The sequence below is a fragment of the Juglans microcarpa x Juglans regia genome, chromosome 1D, assembly GCF_004785595.1.
Source record: "Juglans microcarpa x Juglans regia isolate MS1-56 chromosome 1D, Jm3101_v1.0, whole genome shotgun sequence".
In the NCBI taxonomy this organism is placed as follows: domain Eukaryota; kingdom Viridiplantae; phylum Streptophyta; class Magnoliopsida; order Fagales; family Juglandaceae; genus Juglans; species Juglans microcarpa x Juglans regia.
The window spans coordinates 18,557,911-18,574,879 of record NC_054594.1 but is presented as its reverse complement, the minus strand read 5'-3'; the positions used below and the strand labels follow the sequence as shown (position 1 = coordinate 18,574,879).

General features: G+C 36.4%; 2 protein-coding genes and 1 pseudogene across 3 annotated transcripts; 2 read left to right on the top strand and 1 right to left on the bottom strand.

Moving 5' to 3' along the window:
- The first annotated feature begins 282 nt into the window (after window positions 1-282).
- On the top strand, window positions 283-7,183 carry LOC121238241 (protein REDUCED WALL ACETYLATION 2-like). Of its 2 annotated transcripts, none has more exons than XM_041135075.1 (16): window positions 283-455; window positions 717-808; window positions 1,293-1,430; window positions 1,536-1,592; window positions 1,692-1,764; window positions 2,122-2,280; window positions 4,207-4,356; window positions 4,458-4,713; window positions 4,786-4,907; window positions 5,080-5,166; window positions 5,238-5,326; window positions 5,418-5,480; window positions 5,650-5,706; window positions 6,058-6,154; window positions 6,234-6,392; window positions 6,761-7,183. In XM_041135075.1, exons 1-16 carry the CDS (start codon window positions 423-425, stop codon window positions 6,764-6,766), a joined length of 1,638 nt encoding a protein of 545 aa, XP_040991009.1. In that variant the 5' UTR covers window positions 283-422; the 3' UTR covers window positions 6,767-7,183. The 2 variants fall into 2 exon arrangements, with proteins under 2 accessions (XP_040991009.1, XP_040991004.1); XM_041135070.1 differs by having other exon boundaries at window positions 1,290-1,430.
- Window positions 7,184-8,890: 1,707 nt separating this feature from the next.
- Window positions 8,891-12,609, top strand: LOC121237065 (annotated as a pseudogene).
- Window positions 12,610-13,429: 820 nt separating this feature from the next.
- Window positions 13,430-16,966, bottom strand: LOC121238288 (ER membrane protein complex subunit 6-like). Its single transcript, XM_041135123.1, has 5 exons — window positions 16,936-16,966; window positions 15,927-16,073; window positions 14,931-15,126; window positions 14,309-14,328; window positions 13,430-13,772 (listed from the first exon to the last, which is right to left on the bottom strand). Exons 2-5 carry the CDS (start codon window positions 16,037-16,039, stop codon window positions 13,742-13,744), a joined length of 360 nt encoding a protein of 119 aa, XP_040991057.1. The 5' UTR covers window positions 16,040-16,073; window positions 16,936-16,966; the 3' UTR covers window positions 13,430-13,741.
- Window positions 16,967-16,969: the final 3 nt, after the last annotated feature.

The following is a 16,969-nucleotide window of genomic DNA, read 5'->3' as shown; positions in this document are numbered from 1 at the left end:
TTTTGTATCGAATTGGAGAAATGAAGAGTATTAATCCCTTTTTTTTTTTTTTTTCTTTTTTGATAGGAAGTATTAATCCGTTTTTAGTAGTATATAATAAATATAGTAATACACTTCGTTAGTTTGGCGTAACGGTGGCTTATACCAACTAATCACACTGGAACATTTACACAGATGAATGGTTTGGAACATCACCCTCTCTAACGTCTCTCTCTGGTAGCCCAACCCGTCTTTTACCTTTTCCGACGCCTTCTTTCTGTTTTCCACTGATTTATACGATTGTCTGCTCCCCTCAAATTCCTTTCAGATCTGGTTCCTGAGCGCCATAATCCGCGGTTTCAGTGAAATGCTTGTCGATTGTCTGCTCCAAATCCCCGTGAATTTCGCTTGAACCGAGGCTCCCTTTGGTTTTTGTTTCGAAAATGGTGATCGTTGGTCCGATAACTCCTGGACAGGTACGACGCGTTTTGTGGTTCTTGTTTGATTTCGGATCTTGCTCTGGTTTTTTGAGTGCTTGAGCGGTAGCTACTGAGCATTGCTTTTTGATACTGTAGATAATATGCTGAACATATCGTAGAATCATGCTTGTGATTGTAACTCTGTTTGTTCTTTCAATGTTATAATGAAGACATCCTTCATCGAAAAAGAAAAATAGCAATGGCTTTGAAGCTATTACTGGTAATAGTGGTTTATGCTGTGTCGTTTATTGATTTCAGGTGTCGTTTTTGCTTGGAATCATACCTGTAATTGCAGCTTGGATATATTCTGAGTTCTTGGAGTACAGGAAAAGTTCAGTAGATGCCAAAGTGTGAGTTGGATAATTCTTTTGATTGTAGGAATCTTGTTGTTCATGATTATAGTCAAATATGCAGCATACATTTTCTATGTAGAAAGTTTTAAAGTTCTTTTTATAAGTTTGATGTTGAACTTCTTGAAGTCATAGACTTATGGTGTGGTATATTGATCTATGCACGTGTTCATCCTACTCTGCTCTCTTGCGCCTTATGCTCATATGTTCTGTGAATATTAGTTCTATTTTCACAATTTTTTCGTGAATAATTATATGTAAGAAATTTATGTATATATAGATATAGATGCATTCGTGCCAACTCTTGTCGGAGCTTTTTGTATCTTCCATTAAGAATGAAAGATATGAAAGATCAAATTGTTAGAATTAAGGTAAAGAATCATTAGACGACAATTTTTTCTGGTGCATGATGTTTTCTTTTGTTTAAAGAGAGGATAAATATTTACTATGTTAATAAAATTTGATATATTCTGTCTACTAGTAGGCTCTCAGATGTGAATTTGGTCGAATTGGGGAATGGCACAGTTAAGGAAGATGACAGAGCTGTTCTGTTAGAGGGGGGAGGTCTCCAATTAGCCTCTCCTAAATCTCGAAGTTCGCCTGCTACATCTCCAATTTTCAGGTTTCTAAAGATGGTCTTGGATTCTTTTGAGTATTCAACTTATTATCAATCTATGTTTGCTTAAGCATATAAGCTTACATGCATCGTTTTATGATACCCTTTTAGGTTCTTCTTGATGGATGAGCCTTTCTTAATTGAAAATCGATTGATACTTCGAGCCATGTGAGTGAGTTACTCCCTTGACAGCAATTTAGAAATACTTTCTTTGAGTGGATCGAATCTTGACTTTCTCTCGATCTTTTATCTTTTTCTTTCTTACAGATCTGAATTTGGTCTTCTTATGATGTATTTTTACTTGTGCGACCGTACGGATTTCTTTGACTCAGCAACAAAGGTTCTGTTCATGACTTCATTATGTTGCTTTATATATTTCATTCCTTATTTAGGGGTTCATTAGCATTTAGTGAAGTATGTGGCTCAAGAAACATTTATCATAGTAAGTGCTACTGCAATCACATATCAACCGAAATAAAGTTGACTATTTTATGAAATTATTTGGGAAGTTTTGGTGTTTGTTTCAGTTAATAATGAACTCTCATATAGTACATCCACAACCAAAAGCGAAAACCTGCATATTTGACTTTTGAAAAGTTTATTGAAAGGACTCATCTATATTGAGTATTTATCTCGAGTTGTATCTTTTTTGGCTGCTGATGGAGTTTTTCTTCTTGACTATCATCTGTTTGTGCAGAGTTACAATCGGGATCTCTTCATATTTCTCTACTTCCTTCTCATCATAGTTTCGGCGATAACTTCTTTCAAGATACACCATGATAAGTCACCATTTTCAGGGAAATCCATACTGTATTTAAATAGGCATCAAACTGAAGAGTGGAAAGGTTGGATGCAGGTTAGTCGGCTCTTTTAAATGATGTACCTATTTGTTGAAAAGTTCTCTCTCTCAAAATATGCTCATTTAAAGGGTAAAAGATCTGATCATGCAAAACTTCTTGGCCTGCTGATTTGGGCATCTCCTACATAAAATCATTTAGCAAGTGTTGCAACAAACAGTGAAGCACACATACTGTCAAAGTCCATAACATAAACAATACATATGGACTTTTTTTTTTTTGAGAAAGAGTTGGAGCCACATGTCCAAGAGTGACCCCTCCCCAATTTTATTAATAAACCCTCACTTAAGGCAGAGGAACAACCCTAATTACATCAAAGAATCCCCAACAATGCCCCAACATAACTTAACGTCTAACATACGGCATACCAAACCTATCCGTTCTAATAAGACCCCTAAGCCTCCCCAACCCATACTCCTCACCCAAGAAATCCCAATTCCCATCATTAGCACCAAATTTTGTCAAAAAATCTGCCGCCATATTTGCTTCTCTAAATACATGAACAAACTGAATATTAAGAGTAGAAATAATAGACTGAGCTTCCTCCCAAAAATCCCACAAATAACTATAATTACAAGACCCCGAAATGAACCAACCAATAACATGACTAGAATCTGACTCCACCACCAAATCCCTCAACCCCAACTGTTGGCAAAGACGTAACCCATCTAGGAAAGCACGACACTCAACAATGGTGTTAGTAGCATTCCCATAACAATGTGCAAATCCCCCAAGTACCTGACCATTTGCATTCCGAACAATACCTCCACCACCAGATACACCCGGGTTCCCAATTGAACCCCCATCCACATTTAGCTTGACCATACCCACTTCCGGCGGAGACCAAGCAATCAACCTTGGCCTACGCTCAACAACCGGCACCAATGGACAATTAAGCTCACACAAAACCTGTCTATCAAGTGAACCCAAACTCTTGAACTTTCTCATCGACGTAGACATATCAATGACCAACCCTTTGACCATGCAAATAATTCCCCTCCAATCATATTTCACATTCTCCATACGAGACACACATCGAGCTCTCCAAAGAGCCCAAGAAATAAGGATAGGAATAATACCACGAAGCCAAAGAAATTGTGAGCAATAAGAAGCACGACTCCACCAAATATTGACGACCCCGACCCAAACCCGCGTAGAAGGTAGATGAACACCAAAAATAGCCGCAAAAAAATCCCAAACCTTCCTTGGACCCTCCCCATCACAAAGAACATGATCCAAGGACTCAACCTTATTTGACAAACAACACTGACATTTAGAGGCAAGAGAAATACCAAGCTGTTGAGTAGAATCATCCACCGGAATGGCATTTTGACGTGCTCTCTAACATAAAAATGACATCTTCTTTGGCACATGATCTTGCCATTGCCACTTCTGCCAATTACAAACAATACCATGAGATCTAAGAAGCTGCCAGGCCGATTTTATGGAGAAAAGACCATCAGTCGAATGCTTCCAAACCAGCACATCCTTCCTCACGAACACGCATCCGAGATTGATGAATTTTTTCTATTGTTTCCTCATCCACAATCTGCCGCAACCACCCATAATTCCACAAGGCCCCATCCCATACTTGTCGAACCTGTAAATTGGGCTCCCCCTCAATAGGTAGCCGATCAACAATAGGACCATCCCCAAGCCAATTATCAAACCCAAAATTCAAGGATCCTTCTCTAACCAACCATCTCAAATTGCTGAACATCAAAGGCAAGACCTGCACAACCCCCTTCCAGAAACGGGAGCCCTTTGGTACTACCATAGTGGTTTTAAAAATCTGCTCATTCCCCACAATACATATGGACTTAAGTGCATTAAACTCTTTATATTGTTCTGTTTAGGCTTCATGCAATTGTATGTTCTAATTGCTGCCTTGTTATTGGTGGTCCAAATTTTCTCCTGTCTTGCAGGTGCTTTTTCTGATGTACCATTACTTCGCGGCAACAGAAATCTATAATGCCATCCGAGTTTTTATTGCTGCATATGTGTGGATGACTGGATTTGGGAACTTTTCATATTATTATGTCCGCAAAGATTTCAGCCTTGCAAGATTTGCTCAGGTTTGCAGTCCCTCAAAAGCCAAAGGTTGCTTCTCTGAGCTTTCATACAAATTAATTTGCTTTCATTTGTAATAACCTTTTTTTTTTTTTTTTTTGAGCAGATGATGTGGAGGCTTAATTTTTTGGTATTTTTCATCTGCATTGTCCTCAACAACAGTTACATGCTATACTACATTTGCCCCATGCACACCCTTTTCACTCTGATGGTTTATGGAGCGCTTGTTATTCTGAACCAATACAATGAGATTGGGTTGGTCATTGCTTTAAAAATCATGGCTTGCTTCTTGCTAGTTATCCTAATATGGGAAGTGCCTGGAGTGTTTGAATTGGTTTGGAGCCCACTGACATTCCTTCTTGGTTAGTAACTGGCCAGAGCTTCATATTACCTGCAAGAACTATGCACTGACCCAGAGTCCTAAATCATTGCAGGTTACACTGACCCAAACCCCTCAAAATCTCAGCTGCCCCGCTTGCATGAGTGGCATTTTCGTTCAGGCCTTGATCGCTACATATGGATAATTGGGATGATATATGCTTATTATCATCCAACAGTGAGTTCCAATGCAATCTTGTGCAATTTTCTTATTTCTTTCCCTTCCCTCCCCTCCTCCAATAGAAAATTTACATTTTCCGTTTGTTTTTAACAAAATGAGCTTTAAATAGTTGTCATGTTTTGCCTTTATTTTGAGATAATGACTACTAATTTGACATGAATTATTATAGGTTGAAAGGTGGATGGAGAAGCTGGAAGAAACAGAAGCAAAGCGCAGAATATCAATAAAAACAGCTGTTGCTCTGATATCTTTAACGGTATTATAATTTGGTATTAACAAAAATCATACATCGTGTTTGACTCTCATTTAACCAGTTTGGATTTCTAGGCAGGATATCTCTGGTTCGAGTATATCTACAAGCTAGACAAGATTGCTTACAACAAATACCATCCATATACCTCATGGATTCCAATAACGTATGCATATGTTAGTTCAATATGTTGTCAGTTTATAATATTCAAAACGTTTTGCTAGTTTGAGACGTATCATTTTGTTCTTCTTGATCAGGGTGTACATATGTTTGCGGAATGTCACCCAGCATTTTCGTAGCTACAGTTTGACACTTTTTGCGTAAGTGATCTTTATTTTAACCCATTAGTTGTTGATCAACTCTAGTATAGAAGTCCTATCACTTGCTGCCATTTCTGCAAGTCTAAAGAGATCCTACCAGCTTTTCCTCTCATTTTGAATTCATTTATCTCTGACTAATATTTATGATATCTTGTCTTTGGTTTTCCAGATGGCTTGGGAAGGTAACTTTAGAGACCTACATCTCTCAAATACATATCTGGTTAAGGTATGCCAAAGCTCATAACAGTGAATGCCTATTTTTAAGCTTTGATCAGTATAAAAGGATAGCTGCTGCTGTTATTATCAGATAATGGTTAATGCATACTTTCAAACTATTAGCTGTTAGCCTACAGCAGATGTGAATGTCAGAAGTTAATGCTTCTCACTTTAATTTCTGAATTTGAAAGAAAGCATAAATCATCTTGGTGAAGCTTTATTTTGTGTGTCTGCCACGTGATGGAACTGTAGTGCATCTGACATGTTTATACGTATGTGAATAAGTACAGATTGCGCAGACAATTATCCATTCACAAGAGTATAGAACACTATCGAACAATGATTACCATTGAACTTGCAGGTCCGGTGTTCCAGATGGTCAGCCAAAATTGTTGCTTTCTCTGATCCCAAACTATCCAATGTTGAATTTTATGCTCACTACATCCATATACGTTGCGGTAAGTAAAATATGTTATAACTTTGAGATCATGAAAATATCTGGTACGACTGATGCTGTAACTTTTTGCTTTCTTGCAGATTTCTTATAGACTCTTTGAACTGACAAATACATTGAAAACGGCATTTGTGCCCAGTAAAGACAGCAAGCGCCTTGTCCACAACATGGTTACAGCAGTAGCAGTCTCAAGTGTTTTATACTTTTTGTCTTTTGTATTCCTGAAAGTCCCTCAGTTTTTGGTAAGACTTGCTCCTCTTTTTATTCAAGAATTTACTTCCGTGTCAGTTTGATATCCTTTGCATGCCCGTCTGCTGTCCGCCACTCTATTAATTAGGTGGACAGCAGTCATTGGCGACAAAAAAATAGAACCCTGATGATTTGAGCCAGCATAAATGGGCTTGTGCTTGTGCTTGTCTTCATCCTAGTAGTCAAAGATCAAGTGCATCACCATTTCTGGTGGGCTAGTGCCTCCAGCTGAATTACCTGGAGTATACTTTATGCTCATATATTCAGTTTGAACCCTGCGATCAGTGTTTATCAGCTCTAGTTTCATTGATGATTTGCTATCTTTAATGAGAGATTTTGCTGATACTTGTATAATGCACAGGTTTGAGCATTTGAATACGTAAATATAATACAGAAGGCGATTGGCTTCTGTAGAAATTCTCCGAGCAGAAGAGTACCATTCTGCTGCCAAAAACCAATTGGAATATGGAATCTTCTGCTGCTTGGCACGTCCTTATTGAGGGAAAAGCAGGTTTTTTGGACATATTTTGTATCGTAGAAGTTGGGTAATGGATAGATATAAACTCCAAAGAAAGGGTTGTGTTTTTTCATTGCCTTAATTGTTACAGCTATAGTAAAATGATAAGAAGCACACTTTAAGTTTATAAATTCGGATCCGTATCCGATAGATTAATTGTGCCTGAGATCGTTTGATAGTCATGTAATTCTATGTCTGTTCCTAAGACAGTAATCGAATCGAAGTTCCAAATTTCCTTTTGGGGGGTTGGCAACATGGGTTCACCAATTACTGCAGCCATGTATTTATCTGATGAGAAAAAAATGAAATAAAGAAAACGTTTTTTAGTATTAATATTAAGAAAATCTATTTAGAAGTTAGCATTTTCCACGTAATTGAAGTTGGTTCCACAATATAAAAAAAATATATTAATGTTTAAGTTTTGCGTGCTTCTTTTAAAAAAATAAAAAATAAAGTTTAACATGAAAAAAAATTGTTTTTCATCTTAAATTTCTCCATTTTTCTCAAAGAAAATGAAAAATTCTTGCCCAGGAGCGCATAAATCATTTATCATTTATATTTTTATTACTCAGTGCTGTCACACCAGACTTGCAAGAATTTAATAGCAAAGAGTAAGAAGGGCTTATATTTTTCAAATTAAAATTGAAATCTCACGTTCTGGTTTTGAGGTTCTGCTTCGTAATCATTTTACTGAGCATCGACTCTCTAATTTTACACTACACTCCAGTTTTGCTGACAGAGGTACAAATTCTCCGGCTATAATAGCCTTCTTCGAATCAAAAGGACTCGCCCCGTGGCCATGAGGTCTTTACTTCATGCCCATTTTCTTCAACATATACATCTTGTGAAGTTTCACTCTTTTCTTGCTCACAAAGACTCGAATTTTCAGGTATGTAGATGGCGTTGGAAAACTATGCCTATCTTTAGAGGAACAATTCAAAAAAAAAAAAAAAAACACTGAACTGTAACAGATTTGTGGGGAAGTTCTTAAACATTTATTCAAAGCCACATATTTATTGAGGATGAATGAGTTATAGGTTATGAAATTAATTCTTATTTGATGGGTAACTGAAATAATAAAGTGAAAATGTAGAAGGTTAATGGATTCAGTTGCTTACGGAAATTTACAGACAAGATCAGGATCCTCCACTGATCAAACGATTGTTTTTACAAGGATCATAAATGGAGAAATTAAAGGAATGAGTTGGAGAAGTTGCAGATAGAACTAGGTTCCTGTTGTATCGAAATTAAAATCTAAATCGTTTTCAGTAGTGTTGTCATTCTTGATATGCAACGGGAGTGTTGTCAATTTGAAGAAACGGCGATTTCAGAAGTAACTGCTCTCACGTTGATGGTTCCCACTCTTATTAATTCTCTGCTTTCCTACCTGGTCCAATCCTTTTGAACTTGTCTCCAACTAAGACTTCTCGTTTGGTTTCAGTCGCGAAGATGCTGATCGGTGGTCCTATAACTCCTGGACAGGTACGCGTTTGTTTTGCACTTTTCTGTGCTTTCAGATATTGCTCTCGTATTCGATTGCTCGAGTGGTCGTTGATGATAAAATGCTTCATGTCGTACATCGTTGTGGTGACGATATGGATTTCACTTTTGGTCCTGCGTTCTTAAGCTGTGTTTGTTTCCGATGGAAAATGCTTGCAGCTTATGTTGCTTCTTTATCATGCGTATCTTGGTTGTTTTTACTAATTTCAGGTGGCGGTTTTGCTCGGAATCATACCCATATTTGCAGCTTGGATCTATTCCGAGTTGTTGAAATACAAGAAGTATTTAGTCTCTGCCAATGCGTGAGTTGGAGAATCTTTTTTCTTGTTGGAGATATGGGAATGTGTGGTGTGTGTGTGTATGCCATTTATGGTTCCAAGAAATTCAAACACCAAACTTATAAAATAGCTTAAAAACGTTCCTGCATAGCAAATTGTGTTATGCACATTGTTGTTCAAAGTTTGGTCTTGCTTTATTGGCTCACGCTCATATATCTTGCAAATCTTAATTGCAATATTGTCTTTCGTTGACAATGGGAAAAAAAAAAAGGAAAGAAGAATTAAGGTTTTTCTTTCTACTAGCAGGCAATTGGATTTGAATTTGGCTGAAGCAGGGAACCGCACATTTAAGGAAGATAACAAAGCTGATTTATTAGAGGGGGGAGGTATCCAGTCAGCCTGTTCTAAATATCCAAATCCAACTAGATCTCCTATTATCAGGTTTAAAGACTGTCCTGCATTAGTTAATTTTCAACTAATCAATTTGTGCTTGCTTAAGCATATAATGCCACATGCCTCACTTTATGATTCCTTTCAGGTTCCTTTCCATGGATGGGTCTTTCTTGATTGAAAACCGATTGACGCTTAGAGCTATGTGAGTGCACCACTTTCTTGATTGAAATTGAGAAATAGATTCTTCCAGTGGATAATCATGGCATACTTCTTTCTTCCATTTTCTGTTGCAGGTCTGAATTTGGTCTTCTTATGGGATATTTTTACTTGTGTGACCGTACGGATTTCTTTGACTCGGCAACAAAGGTGCTTTTATCATGTTATATGCATACCTTATGGCTTGTATAGGGGTATCACATTTGGTTTACACTATATTCAGCCATAATAGCATTTTTCAATATTTGTATGTACACTTCAATCACTTTTGGTTTCCTCATACAGTAAAAGAACTTTCTTCATCTGCAGACTGCATTACATTTAAAATTCAATCGTTCAGGATATTATTTTTCACAAAACTAATTGGAACTTTCAAGTATTTTCTTTCTTTCTTTATAACAAACTCTTAATACAACATATTTTCAACCAAAAGTTCATATTTGCATATTTTACTTTTGAAAAGTTCATTAAATTGTGGACTGGATGTTTGATAAATGGATTGCATCTATATTTAGGCTACGTTTGAGATGTGATCTCAGATGATTTGTGAATAGTTTTGAAAAAGTAATGTTAAAATATTGAATAATAGTGAATAGTTGTAAAAAGTGGTGAAAAGTTGGTGAAAAATAATGATAAAATATTAAATAGTAGTGGAGTGATCTCACTACCCAAACACAATCTTATTTTTCTTTGAACTATAAATTTTTTGGTTGCTGATGGATTTCCTTCTTGATTATCATCTGTACTTGCAGAGTTACAGCCGGGATCTCTTCTTGTTTCTCTACTTCCTTCTCATCATAGCTTGGGGAATACCTTCTTTCAAGATACATCATGAAAAGTCACCATTCACAGGGAAATCCATACTTTATTTAAACTGGCATCAAACAGAAGAGTGGAAAGGCTGGATGCAGGTCAGTTGGCTCTTTCACATGAGGTATATATTTATTAAAAGTTATTTCTTAAGATATTGAAATTTATAAATGGTGAAAGCTTTGACCATGCAAAACGTAAAAGGGTATTCTTGGCTTGGTTTGGCCTCAGGTTTAACATTAAAGAATTAAGCAACTGCTGCAAAATGCAGTGAAACTCGATTCCATCATCACAGTCCATCTTGGTGTTTCCAATATTAACAGCACATACACGCTTTGCATCAAGCTGTTTAGGCTTCATGTTATTGAATAAGAGCAATGCTACATACAGTCCCCATTTTGAGGACTGCAATGCAAGTCTAAGCAATTTATCTTTAAAATTTTTTAAAATTACAAAAATATCTCTCCTAAAATGATGTTTTTTCTCATTTAATAAAGGGTCTGCACATACAGTCCCCAAGTGAGGACTGCAAATAGAATTTCTCATTGTTGTATAATTGTATGTCTTATTGCCACACTATTACTGGCGGTCTTACTTTTGTAATCTATCTCACAGGCACTTTTTCTGATGTATCATTACTTCGCTGCAACAGAAATCTATAATTATGTACGAGTATGCCTGGCTGCATATGTGTGGATGACTGGATTTGGGAACTTCTCATATTATTATGTCCATAAAGATTTCAGCCTTGCAAGATTTGCACAGGTTTGCAGTCCCCTAAAAAAACAACGATTGCTTCTATGAGCTCTCTCACAAACTTATTTGTTTCTATTTGTAATATCCTTTTTTTTTTTGGGGCAGATGGTGTGGAGGCTTAATTTCTTGGTATTCTTTTCATGTATAGTCCTAAACAACAGTTACATGGTATACTACATTTGCCCCATGCACACCCTTTTCACTCTCGTGATATATGGGGTACTTGGTTTTCTGAACAAGTATAATGAGATTGGGCTGGTAATCGCTGTGAAAATCGTTTCTTGCTTCTTGCTAATTATCGTAGTATGGGAAGTACCTGGAGTGTTTGATTTGGTTTGGAGCCCGCTTACAATCCTTCTTGGTTCGTAACTACTTAGACTTCATATTTCCCTACAACAACATTGCAGGTAACACTGAAAAAGTCCTTAAATCATTCCAGGTTACACTGACCCAAATCCTTCTAGATCACATCTGCCTCATATGCATGAGTAGCATTTCTGTTCTGGACTTGATCGCTACATATGGATAATTGGGATGATATATGCGTATTATCATCCAACTGTAAGTTCTAAGTCAATCTTGTGCAAGTTTTTATTTTAGCCCTCTCCCTCACAAAAAATAAAAATAAAAAATCTTTAGGTTGAAAGGTGGTTGGAGAAGCTGGAAGAGATGGAAGCAAAGCGCAGAATATCAATAAAAACAACTCTTGCACTGATATCTCTAGCGGTATTGTAGTGTTTTTTTTTTTTTTGTTTTTTGAGCTAACAAAAGCCTGTTTTCTGAGAGCTCTAATGATATTATAAGTTTTTTGAGTGTTCATCTCTCATGCAAACAGTTCCTATGGATTTCTAGGTGGGATATGCGTGGTTCAAGTCTATTTACAAGCTAGACAAGATTAGTTACAACAAGTACCATCCATATACCTCGTGGATTCCGATAACGTATGCTTAACTCAAATACGTTGCCATTTTGTAGTATTACAGTACGGTTTGCAAGTTAGTGATGCAACATCTCTTTCTTGTTTACCAGGGCCTAGATATGCTTGAGGAATGTCACCCAGCATGTACGTAGCTTCAGTTTGACATTTTTTGCGTAAGTGGCATATATAATCCATCTGTTGTTGTTCATTCTAAGTTTCTAACATTGAAGTCATATCATGCAGCCCCCATTTTGGGTCACTTCGAAGAGATCCTTCTAGCTTTTCCTCTCATTATAAGTGGATTTATTTGTGATATTTTGTCTTTGGTTTGCCAGATGGCTCGGAAAGATAACTCTAGAGACCTACATCGCACAAATCCATATCTGGTTGAGGTTTAGTGAAGTTAAAAAATGTGAATGCTTGCTATTTTTTCCAAAGGTTTTGTCAGTATTAAAGGATAGCTTCAAGAGATCCTGCTAGCTTTTCCTCCGTGTAAGGAAAGTTTTACATGTACACATCATCATGTACATTTTCACGGACATTCATCGATTCACCTATATATGGAATAGTACCTTATAATGATTCCCAATGAATTTACAGATCAGGTGTTCCAGATGCTCAGCCAAGATTGTTGATTTCTCTAATCCCTGACTACCCATTATTAAACTTCATGCTCACTACTTCCATATACATCGCAGTAAGCAAATGATTTTATACTTTGAAATCTTGCAAATAACTGGTATAATTAACTCTCCAATTTTTTTGAGTTCCTGCAGATTTGTCAGACTCTTTACACTGTCGAATACATTAAAAAAAAGTAGTGATAAACACAACACTTTACACAACACATTATAAAATAAGGGTATTTTTGTAAAATGATGTTAGTTTTATAAGATATTTTACAAAAATACCCCTCCTTTTAAAACATTGTTGTATAAAGTGTTGTATAAAGTATTGTGTGTTTATCATTTTTCATTAAAAAATGCATTTGTGCCCAGTAAAGACAACAAGCGCATTGTCCACAACATGGTCGCAGCAATAGCAGTCTCAAGTATTTTATGCTCCTTGTCTTTGGTATTCCTAAAAAACCCCTTCAATATTGGTAAGACTCGCTTTTTTGATCAAGTAGTTCGACTTTTGAGTCAGTTTTGTCAACATTATGAGTTATCTTCAGCATATAGTCAGAACAACTCTCAATTTTAGGATTTGGAGTTGGAATGGCCCTGTTTATATGCCAAACCTTTACAGTCAACTCACATAACAATTACATCTCACAATGCGCAGGATTGAGCATTCAAATATAAGTAAGGTACAGAAGACTGCTGGCTTAATGTAAATTCTCAGAAGTCATAAGAGTAATATTTGCCTGCAAGGGTTTTCATCTCCATAACAGAAATCTGTTCAGAAATGGATTCTTCTGCAGCTTTTCATGGCTATTAGAAATGGATTTTGGAAAATACTGTGTTGAGAAAGTTGGGTGATAATTATTTGGCTTTGTTAATTGACGTTACACTAATAATTATTAATAATAATGTGTGATGCATGGAGAAATCTACAAGTTCATAATCCAATATTGTCTGTCATGTCAAAACTCAAAAAACACCGGAGGTTCTGAATTTTTTTTCCCTATCTGAAAAAATGTTAATGGTGCAACTCATTTTCATAGAAGGTTTCATACAAAATTTCCTGGTCATCAGATTCCATCCCACAATCAATTACTACCAATACATCTCCCTCTAGCCAAATGGTAATTCTGGAAATTTATGAAGGCAAGAGGAAGGAATGTAGAGTAAAGTAAATCACATGATAGTTTAAAAGCTTATACAAAATAATTAAAGCTATTTCTGAACCTCCGGATAATGTAAATGCATCACAGTGAGCAGCATCGCAGGCCTCAGCAGCAACACCACACAGCTTTACTTCCATTTGATTTGAGATACGGCAATAAATCCATCAGAATATGTGCACGATGTCATAGGCAAATCTTCTTATGTCAAGGAAAGTAGGCAGATATGAAATCCACTTTCTACTGGAAAAATGATTCAGTAACAAGAATTACATGATTTGGACTAGACTTGTTTCAGTAAGGAATCAGCCTTTAGCATCATGGTCCTGCCTTCACGATCAAGGTGTGGCCAAAAAAGAAAAAGTTTTTCAGATAATTATGTAAAGAGTCTTATTTGCAAGTCTGGAACACGATAAGACACCCATCACACCACCACTGACATGGCAAGATTTGATTTGTGGGAAAATCTACTCTTTGCAAATATAATTTTTCTTGCGTAAAATGTCATATGGCATGAGCTGGGTGCTCACAAGAAAGACTTGATCATTACCCTTTGGCGCCACGGGTCGAACATAATTATTTGATGTTAAAATCAGGTAGTCTGAGAGAAAAAGAAAGCACACAAAAGTATTCCATAATCTATTTTATAGTCATCTTTATCATGTAATGGAATAACAATCCTAATCGTTCATGATTTTTGACATCATAATAAGTGTCACATAGAGAAAGGATACGTCCAGAATAGCACGAATGACTGCCAAAGAAAAGAAAAGGTAGAAAATGTTAAGAAGATAATTAGATTGCAATGTTGACAAGTTGAGCATGAATAAATCAGATAGATAAAACATAAATTGAATAGAATATGTCCAAATTCTTTGCTAGTGACAGCCCAGACAAGTCATTCTTCCTTCAGCAAAGCATTTGTTAAAAATTTTTCACTAAAAAATCTTTAGAGCTCCAAGCTCTTAAAAAAAAAGCATTTTCATTCAATCAGAAAAATCAGTTTTCTATGATTCAAATGGATCGGCCGGTTACAACCAACCCCCCATGCCAAGAGCTCTTTCTGACAAGCTAAAACTCAAAGGCATAATTCAAGCCAGATGTTTTTACCCCAACGGATTAACTTGTAACCAACTCCAGTAACTACCACAAGGTTGTCACTCACTTGAAGTTGCAAAGATAAAAGGAAATAAACAATGGAGAATCCATTAAATAGAAGAAGGCCCGCAAGATTATATGCTTAGAGGAGGCTATGAGAGATTCAACACACATTTAAAGATGTTCACAAATTGTTACCCCATGCAAACCGGTCAGAAAATTTATACCACAGAGAGAGAGAGAGAGAGAGAGAGATACCATGAGCCCACTAAAAAACCCATCAAGTACAACCCGGTTCCAGCTATCAAAGTATGAATGAATTGAAAACCCTGCCTTCGCTATTAACCCAACCGAAGTGATTGCCATGACTAGGAAATAAAAGATAAACCCAGTTAAGCTTGTGAATCCCGAAATTCCAGCAATGACCCCAGCAATAATAGACAGGAAAGTCCGGCTGCAAAAAAAAAAAAAAAAAGGTTTAGGTTCTACATACAAGCATTATACTTCACAATTATTTTTCCTTCATATTTCGTTGCATTTTATAGCCTCCCACAGCTCCAAATCCAGAAAATGTTCAAGTATATTAACATCTCTTTAATCATTCAGGGCTGTCTTCAATTCTGTATATTGATATACACCAAAATTCATTTGTGAAATCATTGGATATTGCAGGAATCCACTAAAAATTCTATAAGACAGACATCACAGATAGCAGCTGTGTGGAAGATGGCTCCTTTATGTATTCTTTGGTGCATTTGGTGTGAAAGAAACGATAGACATTTTGAGGATCATGATAGCTCCTTGGAAGAGTTTAGGAGATTTTTTTGGAAGACTTTATTTATGTGGGCCATTGCTTTAGATTTAAATGGTCTCAGCTTCCATGACTTCCTTGTAAATGTTTCCAGTTCCTAAATAGGTGTATTCACATGTATACTTCCAGTGTACCTAGGCTATGCCTACTTTTTGATCAATAAAATATCTTATTACTTATCAAAAGAAAAAATTCTATAAGACAAGTACAGCATGATGAAAGCCTCCAGAATTTTTGATGATTTAGTTGACTTAGAAATACCAAATAATGCACAGTATCTCTCTTTCCCTCACAAAAACATATGGTATATACACACCGAAACACACACACACCCTTGTAATATATGGGGTCTGAAGGAGTGGTGTCCTCTATACAGTTATCTGATATTTAAAGCAGTTGTCAATTAGACTGGCTCCATGTGTTAATAGGTTGTCAAAACAAACCTGTAATATATAGTTTTCATGTTACTTTGCAGATTCTCAGCATTGAAGTTTGGAATGTCATTCGTGGGATCACTTGATTTCTTCTCAGCCACACTAGAATCATTATGTCCCATCACACCTTCTACTTTGTAATATGATACTAGATTTCTGACAAAAGAAAGACAAATAAATGAGCTATTGTTATTATAATTGAAACGTCAACCATTTTTTGTGGCTTCTTAATACAGCACTCGAGTAACTAATAAATGGTCTATGAGGCAATCAACCAAATAACTCAAAAAGTTATGGTCAAGAAGTATCAACTTTGCATAAAACAGATATTAATGCACCTAGGTTGTATCATGTTTTGTTCATGTACTGAATAACAAGAAAACCATGTTGGTTTAATATCATTTTGGAAGTTATAATCCAGGTCCTTTTTGTTTTAATACGCGAGAGCATTAACCGGCTAAACACAAGTTCTGCATAGATTATGATCCATCACGCCTATGGTATTAGATTTCAACATCCACCGACAAGTATAAAATGCAATTTCTCCAAAGGGTGATGAAGAAAGAACCCATATTCAATTAACCCTTTTGTACGCTAGAAGAAAAAAATTGCCCCGCTAGGCTGACCCCCTTCCCATTTCCTCACCTGAATGTTACAATCCCACCAAAATTCCCACTCTATATCCTCTAAACATATCATAATTAATCCAGTCGAACGAAAATTGATCCAAAAAGCAACACTTATTATCCAAACCATCATATTACTTAGCCTTACGAAGTACTTCTTTCAGAAAGCTTGTCTCAAGGACAATGAAATCAACAGAAACAACCCCCCCCCCCCCCCCCCAAAAAAAAAAAAATTAGCAAAACAAAACTATACGAGAGAATAGACTATCAGATCCGTGAATGAACTGTTCCAAAACAAAATAATTCATTAAGATTTCGATTATACGGCGTAGTTACAAAAATACAAAAAGAAAGATATGATCGAAGAAGAAAATTTGACCTAAAAGAGATAACTTTACGTTGACCGGGAGTCGGAGATAAATGTGC

Excerpts from the sequence above, each read along its gene's own strand:
- LOC121238241 (XM_041135070.1), top strand. The coding sequence starts at position 423 with ATGGTGATCGTTGGTCCGATAACTCCTGGACAG. Across the intron at positions 1,593-1,691 it reads CGATTGATACTTCGAGCCAT|ATCTGAATTTGGTCTTCTTA; the intron begins GTGAGTGAGTTA and ends TCTTTCTTACAG. Across the intron at positions 1,765-2,121 it reads TCTTTGACTCAGCAACAAAG|AGTTACAATCGGGATCTCTT; the intron begins GTTCTGTTCATG and ends CTGTTTGTGCAG.
- LOC121238288 (XM_041135123.1), bottom strand. The coding sequence starts at position 16,039 with ATGGGACATAATGATTCTAGTGTGGCTGAGAAGAAATCAAGTGATCCC. Across the intron at positions 14,329-14,930 it reads GGTTTTTTAGTGGGCTCATG|TCATTCGTGCTATTCTGGAC; the intron begins GTATCTCTCTCT and ends TTTCTTTGGCAG. Across the intron at positions 13,773-14,308 it reads TCATTCGTGCTATTCTGGAC|ATTTGCCTATGACATCGTGC; the intron begins GTATCCTTTCTC and ends TGACATAAGAAG.